The following is an 11,324-nucleotide window of genomic DNA, read 5'->3' as shown; positions in this document are numbered from 1 at the left end:
TTGTCAACGAAATGTAGAAGGTATAGGCCCATGGCAACCTTCATCGCGCGCTTCGTTTTCCATGGCCTTGTGAACGTGGGATCTTGGCGTAAACTTGACATAAAGCACCGCAAGAATAAAGCACGTACAATCAACTCCTTCCAACGACCTTCACACTGGGAACAAATTACCCGCTGCCGGGAAGCCCCAGATCCAGCGCTTATCAGTGCCGCTCGACACTTCAACGCAGGCAGTTAATCGCCCCTCTCGCCCTCCCCAACCCCTTCTCAACGCCTCGACAGTGGAGAAAGCGTTCCCTATGGCGAAATATAGGTCACTCTTCGTTTCCAGATTTGCCTTATCGTTTCTCCGTCAACATTGGAAGCATTACTCGCAGGGTAATTAGAGACTAGATTGTGAAACGCTCTTCTACTTTCTAAACTGTGCTACTGACAGCATCGCGAATGGACCGCTAGCGGCAAACGGCGCCGCCGTGTCTGAGCTTCAAATGGAACTCTCTTGACCAGTCCAAAAATGTAAAAAAAGACGGAAGCAGGAACACGACAGTTCACAATGATTGGTCGTGTACGTCGTTTTAATATTGTCCAAGAGTGAAGCTAGTTTTACATCCGTTGCATAAAGACGGCATCAAACAAACAAAACGAAAAAAGATTTACCGGAAAGAACGTCTTCCGGCAAGCCGCCTGCTTTTCCTGTTGACCTTCAAAAAGCAATTCAACATGTACTACATACACCACGTACACGAACACATTGACTCGGGACGCCACAGTGCTACAATCACTTCGACACGAGTTCCTCTACACGCGATCCTGAATTTGTACAAGTTGCACAAGTCGAACCTGCATGCCTGCCTTAAACGTTGAGCTGCGGCCTCCTCAGTCCTTAGGAGGAATACGCCAGAGGGCGCAGGTGCAATGGCACACAGCAGACAGATGAGTATAAATATGCCACACTTTTACCAAGAATTTCTGGTCAAGTGCTGTGTACAAAGGTTACAAGCTCGTCAGAAGCAGCCGTCGAACTTCATGGCTCAAGAAAGGAAAATATTTTAACCTGACCGTCGAATACATTACAAATGACTATTGCACAGGTTTGCGCTATGTGTAGAGACGACAAGGGTGAAAAAAAGAACTATGGCACGAAAAGATAAATAAACTATAAGCAACCGTTTCACAAACACTTTTTGGAGCATTCATGTTACTTTTTGCAACACGCCGACGTGCCTTACTCCTTTATACTCAAACGTAAGTAGTCAGTCTTTACCTCAATGTCCACAACCACAGAGGGCAGTGGGGACTCGAGGTAGCATTTTTCTTGACAATAAGTGCCCGCCGCCAAGAAACTTTGGAACACACAAAAAAAGGACTACGAAGACAGACGGCAGAATGTTTAAAATTGACGGTCACTTGCACGGCCGATTAGGTAGATAACTTTCTCTAACCGCTTAAAGCAGCACGTACACGCGCTTCTAAACACACGTCATAAATACAGTGCACAACACGCTATCATTTCCAGCACTCCTGGAAAGTCGGTTCACTGCCTTACTTTGAATCACTTTCAATATGTGCAGAGTACCGTGCACCACACCAGCGTCGCACATGTGCCAGCTAGTGGCGGTCGCCACGCCTTCAATAGCCACTGCTTGCTGTGCAGAAATAGCTGCTTGATTCGCTCACAACACTTAAAAAGAACGCAAAAAGCTAGCAAGCAGTTCGAACGACAAGTCTTGGTTCAATTGCGGCTTTTAAATTTTTCTTTCTTCTCTCGTAATCCCCTGTTCCGACCTTTCCTTAGGTGACTGATTTATTCATGCAAAACATGGAGTACATTGCGTTACATATTCCAGATATTTGGTCAGGCTAAGCTTTCGCTACTGAATTGGTCTGCCATGTGGGGTGTCTCTTTAGAAGTACTGAATGATTGATTTTTTTCTGCGGATATTCACGCAGTAAGCTATGCAGAAGGATACGGAGGTGATCACAAAAGCTATCGGCTGACACAAACGCCAGTTTCACTGACCTTTAAAATTCATATGTGAAATTTGAATGAAAAACTAGTCGTATGGCCAGCCTAGGAAAACAAATATGAGATAGGCAGTCGCTTCCTATTCTGGTAGCTGCAGGATAAGCCTTTTCAGATAAGACTTTTTCAAATTCCACAGCCCATAGTTCACATCTTTCGGCAGGCAGATTATTATAGTACTATTTGAATTCTGCGCATTATTTAAATTTTGCACGTTAAGGAAATGTTCGAAGAGGTTCGCGAATCGTTTAATATTTAACTTGATCTTGGGCGATAAATGCGCACACTTAGAGACGAAACAAAGTGAATTAATGACTCGAATATCAAGAAATGGTAAAGAATATCGCAATGCTGAGATTAACTTTCACTTCAAATGACTGTTTCAAAAGAAATAAGCAGCAAACCCCCTTAGATGAGTCTAGAGAGCAAGCATTGATCTGTGGGTTTCGGATACTGCCTACTTTGCTTTTCCGATATTTGAGAGGACAGGGAATTGGGAAAAGCTATCTGTTCCTTCTATTACACCTAATGAAAACAAGGCAATGTCAGTTGCGTAAAACTGTGATAGTATAAAAGTCAAATAAAAAAGCAGCATAACTGTGATATTCATACACCGTGCATGCAACATAAGATGCTTCAAAATAAAAAATAATGATTTGTAATCACTACATACAGATATACTTACGCTACCTGCTTCAATTTCACAGTCAACGAAAAGCAAATGCAATTTCGAATTTTCCCGCACGAAATACAGTGTACATGTTGTGCGCACATTTTGCCACAACCTTCATTGTAAACATTTTCACCAAGCTAAAGACTCAACAATTTCTTCAATATTTCCAACACTGTACAGCAGAAGCATTTGCGCAGTCAGGCTGCTTAAGCACAGCTTGCAGCCAGTGGAATGATTCACCGTCTTCCTTGGCACTGTGGTTCCCCATTCCACTCAAAGAACACATTTATAAGGTAAGCACTTACAACTAGGCAATCTTCCCTTAAGCTTCCACTGTATGAAAATTGTAATGCAGGCACATGTTAATTCTGCTCACAAAAATGGTCCCAGCGACCAACTTTTGACCAATATTCACATAATTACTACCGAAATTTGCGATTTACGTGTGGCCCACATCCCTTCACGTTTTTTTTTTTCTGATAAGGATGTGCGTGAATGGTACTCCTCATCACAATGTGAAGCCCTTGGCGGGTGATTCGCACAACATTGGCTGCCGAGTTCATTCTTCCAAGCTTGCAGTGCCAGTACTCGAGCACTTCCACGGCCGCGACGTGATGCGGTTACTGTACAAGCGAGCAACTTGAACCGAGCCCTGTAAGAAAAAGTGAAAATGTTGCAGAATGGAAATCGCAATTCTTAGAAGCAATTAGGAATGAGTGACGTGCTGTCATAGGATGACAGCACAAACGAGAAACAGCGATTGCAGTCTTTAGTGACAAGAATAGGGACACTTGGCAAAACATCTATGGGAAAGAAACATGTAATGGGTAACCAGACGACATCCGAGAAAAACGTGTTGCCTTTCTAATATTCCTGCCAAGACAAGCTCAGCAAGGACTCAACTGAAAAACTATGGACAAGTTCATAAATGCAGCAACTGCATCTCCCGTCCGGAAGCTCATTACACAGGGGAGGTTCCTCTAAAACTGAAGTTATAGGGATGACAGGCAGAAATAAACTTGCACGGTGTGGGCACTCTGATACTGGATTTACCAGGCGTCATGTTATATTCAGCAGCTCTTGGAGATAATAAAGAAATATTACTATGATATCCACCAAATTATTTCGAATGGTATAAATCTATGATCAGCAAACAGGAAAAGTATCACTTGGTATCAGCTTACTTTGGCAAACACGTACATTTTTATCATTTCAAGGATTTTTTATACCATTAAACATACAAAATGTAATCCGTTGGTAGAGAGAAATGCTGTCTCTGCTGAAAAAAAAAATATGTCCACCCATGTGAAGAAATTTTCGATCCAACAAAATTGTGACTAACAAGCATTATTATTGGGCGAGTCCGCGAAGTGCTTGATGCAGACTGTATAGCGATGCCAAGCAACGCTATAGTTTTTTTCTCGCACCGCTGTGTTTTAGTTCTTTAAAATATTCATCCCTAGCAGTTTTATGGAGATGTATGAAAGACTTAATTACTTCTCACAGTGTTACAGATCCTATACATATGTATGAAATGTATGTGATCATGCCAACACAGCGATTCTGTTAACTATATGCAATAGTTTCCCACCCTTTGTATTGAACAAGTTATATTTCACGTAAAGATAGTCAACGTAGCCGCCATATGAGACAGCATACATAAGAAGCTCGTACTCGACAGAATACCGACTTGAATAGACTAAAATATATTCGCACCAACAGCAAAACACTACTAGGTCAAGACGGCATTCCCACGTTCTTTTCGGCATAATCCATTCCTAATGAAAACAAGACGTTACATGCTGTACTCTACTGGATTATTTATCCTAGGACCTCACGCATCCAGGTTCCTTTCCCAGTTTAGATAGCACGTGCACGGCTAGGTAAACGTGCCAAGATTCTCTGCATGTCACGAAATATATTTATGTTCTTTCTGCTGAACGTCACGAAGGTGCAACACCATGGTACGACTAGTTCAGAAGAACACACAACCGGTAGAATTTCCAACCGCTAGGTCAACACAAGCGCAGAGTTGCACAACAGACGTTGACCATATTCTATTAGTCTATTTTAATACTTGATGAATCTTTCGCCGTTTGCGCATCTTAATTTGGCCCGATAATATACTTCTATCCTTTCAAATAAATGGCTGTTATTCTCCGCTGGCATCGTCTGCACATGTCCCCTTTTTCCGCGCCGTTGTCATGTGTTAAAGTAATTAATTACCGAAATTGCGTCCTTATGCAAATCAACAGACCATCTCGAAATTTCAAAGCGCCCTCGAGATGCAAAAACAGAAACCTCTCGCTCTATGCTTTTCTTGAAAAGAAGTTCAATCCATGGCACGCACGCCGCAACCAGAGTTGCTTACAGCCGTATTAGTTAATCTTGCCACTTTGGCTGGATAATTACTGTGGTCAGTGAGGAGGGCGCACGTTCCCGTCCCATAGCCACGAACCTAACGGGAAGCGGTCTATCTACAGAGCGGTCGATACGTTGCTTGGCGTAAGTTCCAGCTTTTCGTTCGTTCACTGTCGACATATGCAGTGCATGAACCTTTAAGATGGCTATTTACCTCCGCGGTCCCTATATATATACACGGAAATACAAAGCCATGATAGTGCCCGATACATGAAAAGACACTGTGGGTTAAAAGTGCGATAAAACAAGGTAATGTGGTTCAGACAGGATGGTCGACGTATCGATGGATGGAACTATCTTTGTCGATGGCAGTCGCCTTGGCAAGTTAGCTGTAAAACTTTACTGTAAGAGAAGTCACTTGGTTTCTCTTATACTGACACTACCCGCCGTGGTTGCTCAGTGGCTATGGTGTTAGGCTGCTGAGCACGAGGTCGCGGGATCGAATCCCGGCCACGGCGGCCGCATTTCGATGGGGGCGAAATGCGAAAACACCCGTGTACTTAGATTTAGGTGCACGTTAAAGAACCCGAGGTGGTCGAAATATCCGGAGTCCTCCACTACGGCGTGCCTCATAATCAGAAAGTGGTTTTGGCACGTAAAATCCCATAATTTAGATTTTTATACTGCCACAAAGAAAATGAGAGCCCAGTCTTCTATAGCCACTTCAGCGATTGTCTAATGAGTATTTCCGTATTTTACACAAATTCGAATAGAGAAATTCAAGTTCGCCTCGAGCTGAAAGCTTCCTCTCAAACAAATGCAATTATGCAACACCTACGAAGCTTGGAATCAGCCTTAATGAACTAATGCATGACTTTGTGCACACTTCCAGCACATCCACCACCAGAATATGCATGGCGTCGATTTTCTATAAAGTAGTTGTAGAAATGATATCGCGATCTTCGTGTTCAGCCTTATTTATGTCTAACGTGTGACTTAGTTGATCACGTGATGCGAGGCCGGCCCGTCGGCCTCCTACAGCGCTATGCTGGTGAGCACAGGGCCCCGATGAGCGCTTTCTATACAGAGGGGGGGGGAGGCGACTTGGGAGTACCTAGTAGCTGTATTTACACTTTGCGTAAAAACAGATTATTCAACTCTGCGCCTGGGAATTTTTCATAGCCAGGGCATCTTTCACAACGTAAAACCACCTAATTTCGTATTCTTGCGCAATTTGCTCGCTTCATGATAGTTAAAAAGAAGTTCTCTGCTCAGGATTAAATTTCGCGGCTTAACAGCGACAAAATTGTTCCCATTACCTTCCAAATATGAACAGAAGCAAAGAATCGGAAGTCACCAGTAGCCTTCCAAACCGGTCCCGTTTTCCATGCTGCGTTCGACACTACTCCTGAGCACCCACTCTTCTTTTGGCCAAGAGTCTCACCCTGCTGGGACAAGCTTGTGAAGGCATCACGAATCCAGTTTTTTCCGAACGCGACCCTAAGCTGCAGTCTCGATCAGATCAAGCTGCTACTTCCGGGTAACTGTCCTAACCAGACATGCGTCTATAGACCTGAAGGCGCCGGTCACAGCGGGAGCTTTTTTTTCAGGAGCGCGACACGTTTCACATGCATTATGATCAAGACCAAGCACTTGTAAAGTACCAGCTCAGCATCAGCTTTGATTCCGGCCTACAAAGCCACCTGCATTTCACTGGGTGATCACGACGCGCTTCTCTTACGGCAAGCCTCCCAGACAGCTCGTGTGTATGTAACGACGACTTCTCCCTAATATTTTTTTAAGCGGCCTATGCCACCTTTCCAGGCCCCCTGCTCGTCAAGGTCGGCACAACGCAATTGGAATGTTTGATGAAGATGAAAGCAGTTCTAGTATTAAATGTACTAAATGGCACCCTAAATAAATTCCCTATGGAAAAGGGAAAGTGATGAAATGATGCGTATTTATCAGACATATGGAGGATACCTCACGAACTTTAGAGCGACTCGCATAGATATTCTAGTCAGCGTAGTGTTCAAGATACTTGTTTGAGCATTGAGGGGCAAAAGTACATAAAATGAACTACTGCTTACAAGAGATGGCGGCTGAAACTGTCCTGAAACTTTACGTAAACAATATACAAACTCTCAATTAGCATGAATTAACAAACTTGCCATACGGATATAAAAAAACAAATGCTTGAACAGTGCATAACAATTCTTGGTATATTGTCTCGTGAACGCATTTTATTAAATATAAGTCATACCCCTAAAAAATTATCTGTATTAACTACATTGCACTTTGCATTACGCTCTCATTTATAGCTCTTAGGTAGAATACAATCAGCTCACATGATAAGTAAACACACACACTTACCACAAACTTGCGTTTCAATCCAGGTTCTTGGCGAAAGTAGACCAGAGCATCACTCGGAAACCTCAGCAATGGAGAATGTACCAGCTCCATTTCAACTGGTTTTTCACAGTTCTCGTACAAAGTTACTTTTTCTCGTGTCAAGGTGACAGCAATCCACGTCCAGCCGTGAGACTTCTTGAGTGCTTTAGCTGAAGCTAGCATGAACTTGACATGTCGCACGTCAGCAGAGTTCAAGTGGAAGGCCTCATCTGCATCATCGGCCCCCGGCTCAGTGCCATCTGCTTCGCTGATATCGTCAGCAATGTCGAGGTCCCGTCTACTTGCTTTGCCAGCTCCCTCATCTTCGTCTGACAAAGGCATAGCTATAGAGTCTGGCACAGTGTAAGAAAGCACAAAGCGCCGGGTCCTAAAATTGACGGCGACCCTCACGAGAGGCGACATCTTTCCCGGTAAGTGAATACTGAACAATGTGGCCACGCTGTGGCGATTGGGTCGGGTGACAAAGATGGCTGAAAGTGCTCCGCTGCTCGCCAGCTGGTGCTGAAAGCTTGACTCGGGCTCCAGAGGGATCTGGACAGCGTTCAGACCGGAGAAAAGTTTCCACGCCGGAAGACTAGAGATCGGGCCTGTGGTACGGCCCACTCCTTTGTGCAGTGTACTGATGTTCAGCATCTTGAGGAGATCCAACTCTGGAAGGCACAGGGTTGGAGGGCATATCGTTAAGTACAGCACTACAATTGGGATACACTCTAAATACGGTTCACACTCCTGGCGGCTTGTGCGCAAACAAAAGTTGCATACCTGTCAACATTGAAAATCGTAAAATCCCGCTGACATGACATCAAAGCTGAGGGGCTGGAGTGAATGCTCTCTTCGAGCGCACGCCTTTTCACATATAGAAGTGCACTGTGTAAAGCTGATTTAATTTTAATCGCCGTACGCAGATAGCTACAAAATGCAATGACAAGCAACACATTTCTTTTAGATCCCAGGGAATATTTCAGTGACTGTTTCCGGAAGTTGTTGGAATAAATAAACTTGCTCGAATCAATTACCCATTTTGTATTTTTTCACCGTCACAGGACTTCAAACGCAAGATTCAGGGACTGGCGAGCGAAATCTTTTCGCTAGCAGGATTGTTTTTTAGTTAAACTTAACGAAACGTTCGTAAAATCGAGGAATGAACTCATATTCGTAAACTTCACGTAATGTTCTGAAAACTTGACATGTGTGCAATAATTGTCATCTGTTTTGCTTGAGTTTTCTTGGTTGAAAACTCGGCGCTCGCCCCTCTCCTGCCAAATATGCCATGCCACGCTAATAACACACACTTTCGTGGCCTGGAAGTACCGTGCGCGCAGTGTTAAAGAAAGCAAAGGCACGCAAAACACAGGATAATTACTGTCTGGAGATATGAAAACACCCGAAGAATGCAACCTTTTCTGATGAAATTGTACATACATGTATACTACAAATACAGTGCTGCTCACATGTTGGTAACTACATCCCTTGTACATGGAATGGAATACATTAATGCGTTCACATCTAGCCAAGTACCTGCCTTACACCTGATTTATGGGCCATTCAAAAGAGCAGCATGAAAAATGCATGAAAGATAATTCATGGAAATAAAATGCATTTCACTGGACCGCTAGAGAGCTGCTTTCAAAGCTTGCTGGTTAAAACGCAACTCGGTGTTCAAGACACAAAAGCAGCAACATATCATTAACATAATGTGTAGGTAGCACATAAAAAATGTACGACCACGTACAATCCTCATCATAATGTGGTTAATGAAGGTGCAAACAAGAAAGAAGCAACAGGTTTGGCGGCACGCTCTAATCCTTTTAATGAAGCGCCACACAGGTGTTTAGAAAAAAGAATGCGCTACTTCGTGGGAAACGTGAAAAACACTAACACTAAGCCTTATATATTTAGCAGTAAGTGCACCACATTCATCACTACAATATCCCTACGCGTACTGAGTTTTCATACGTTTTTTCTTTTTTTCCAACGAGTGAATATGGCTAAGTATTTGTGAAGTGCGGCATTAATGTTGGCAATGACACAACCGCCACTCGAAATCCACTAATTCAGTTCTCAACACAGATTGGCGTTGATCTTGCTGTATTCAAAGTGTTTTGCGCGTCGATCTTGCTCGAAAAGTCGAATGCAAGTCAAACACAATCCGGCGCAGGCCTGGCAGGACCATTATTCGCCTACTCGGAAATAATGAAAGGTAAGATAAGCTTCTTTCATTTAAGAAAAAATAAAGAACGAACGACTGCGACGATTACATTCTAATTAGTCCATGTTGCTCGCCTGGGCAAAGCTCCAAAGATCGCGCGTTGCTTCAGCGTGGATCGAACGCATACGTCCGGGTATCATTTCTAAGTACTCGGCCCTGACACTCGTGCCGATTCAAGTGCACCTTTTCATGTTTATCAAGTCTATCACAGCGCGGACAGCGTGCGACAGTGCACTCGACCGATCAATGCGACGCACTACAATAGCGTCCACTCGAGCGCGATTCAAATTTCGTTTCTGCACTTCGCACTCGCGGCTCAAACGGATGCCGAATCAAGAGCATATTATACGACATGCAAAACACCCTCCCAACTTCCATGCAGCCCGATCGAGAGACGCCAGTGAAGGTTCAAAAACACAAGTCACGTACCAATTGTACCCGGCGGTACCTTGCTGCGAAACGCATCGCCGGCCTCGGCGAAGAGGACGCCCGAAAGCGCCAAGCTGAAGAGAAGGGCCACCAAGACTTGACTAGCGCGCAACATCGCGTACACTCAAACGGAACACGCGCACTGCAAAGTCACACAGTCAGCGGTGAAGCGGTGCCGAGAAGATGACTTGATTGTCGAGCGCTCTTGAGCGTAAGCGTGAAACACAGTCGCAGCGGGAACTGCGCGTCGGGGTCACCCACGCAAACCGTAGAAACGTGAACGCTGGCAACAAACCGCACGCCGCCGCAGAAAGCGCAGCCTCCGCCGGCAGCTTGACAACAACCGCGGTCCCCGAGGCGCTAATGACGGAAAGCGTGTGCGGGCTCAAGTGCTTCCTCGTCGCTGAGTCGCGCAGCTCGGCCCCCGCTGCATCCATACATGCCGGCGACGCAGCGTAGTGGACGTTCTTCGTCCCATGTGGCTCGGTAGCAACTTGCGACGGGACGTACCGCAGCCGACTGGACGAAGCCAGACACGGCGCAGGAGAAAACAGAACCGACAGCCACCGCGAACCGGCTGCCCGTGCCGAATTGCCGCTGCCCAACGACAACAAACCCTCCGCTTTATCCCTGCGCGCGCTCTCGAAGGAAAAAAACGAACAAAAACTGAAAGACCCGGGAGAGCGCGGCAGTTCTGCGCATGCGTCCGCCGCCCGCCGGGCGTCCGACTGCAGCGCTGGTCGATGAAAACGGAGGGCGCCCAAAGTAGCACTTCCCCCTCCCCAACGTGGCTTCATCCGCCGCGCGGCTTCCGAGATCACCGGCCTAGCGAAAAAAATAGCCTTCCGCGCGCTTACCTAAGAGTGGAGTACCGCACAAAAATTAACAGGCAACACTCTGGCGCTGCGATCGTTGAGCTCCCGTGCGAATTACAGGTAGTACAAGCGATTGCGTCGATCACATGTTCTTGTGGCGTTAATTATTACGTTTTATTTCTCCAAGTAGCTTGATTTTTCTATACACATGAAGGCAACATTCCGCGCCATGCATAATCCCGTAAACTCCTATTTTAAGCATTGTTGACCAATCGCAAGATCACTTCGAGCCAGGACTGAGCTCGAGTAAATCGGTGTACTAGGACACCCTTCGAGTATTTCCTAACCAGTAAATGTCTAGCTCCGACAAATACTAGTGCCAGTATTTCACATAGGAATTGTT

At 45.2% G+C, this 11,324-nt stretch overlaps 1 protein-coding gene across 1 annotated transcript; it reads right to left on the bottom strand.

Annotated features, from left to right (window-relative positions):
* Positions 1-556: 556 nt before the first annotated feature.
* LOC135899763 (uncharacterized) lies at positions 557-10,768 on the bottom strand. The gene is made up of 3 exons (XM_065429095.2): positions 10,107-10,768; positions 7,430-8,118; positions 557-3,347 (listed from the first exon to the last, which is right to left on the bottom strand). Exons 1-3 carry the CDS (start codon positions 10,219-10,221, stop codon positions 3,255-3,257), a joined length of 897 nt encoding a protein of 298 aa, XP_065285167.1. The 5' UTR covers positions 10,222-10,768; the 3' UTR covers positions 557-3,254.
* Positions 10,769-11,324: the final 556 nt, after the last annotated feature.

This window comes from Dermacentor albipictus, chromosome 10 (genome assembly GCF_038994185.2).
Source record: "Dermacentor albipictus isolate Rhodes 1998 colony chromosome 10, USDA_Dalb.pri_finalv2, whole genome shotgun sequence".
In the NCBI taxonomy this organism is placed as follows: domain Eukaryota; kingdom Metazoa; phylum Arthropoda; class Arachnida; order Ixodida; family Ixodidae; genus Dermacentor; species Dermacentor albipictus.
The sequence above is the reverse complement of the archived record's forward strand: the minus strand, read 5'-3'. Positions and strand labels throughout refer to the sequence as shown.

Coding starts and splice junctions, on each gene's coding strand:
- LOC135899763 (XM_065429095.2), bottom strand. CDS start 10,221: ATGTTGCGCGCTAGTCAAGTCTTGGTGGCCCTTCTCTTCAGCTTGGCG. Junction 8,119..10,106: donor GGTACCGCCGGGTACAATTG/GTACGTGACTTG, acceptor TGTGCCTTCCAG/AGTTGGATCTCCTCAAGATG. Junction 3,348..7,429: donor GATTGAAACGCAAGTTTGTG/GTAAGTGTGTGT, acceptor TTTTTCTTACAG/GGCTCGGTTCAAGTTGCTCG.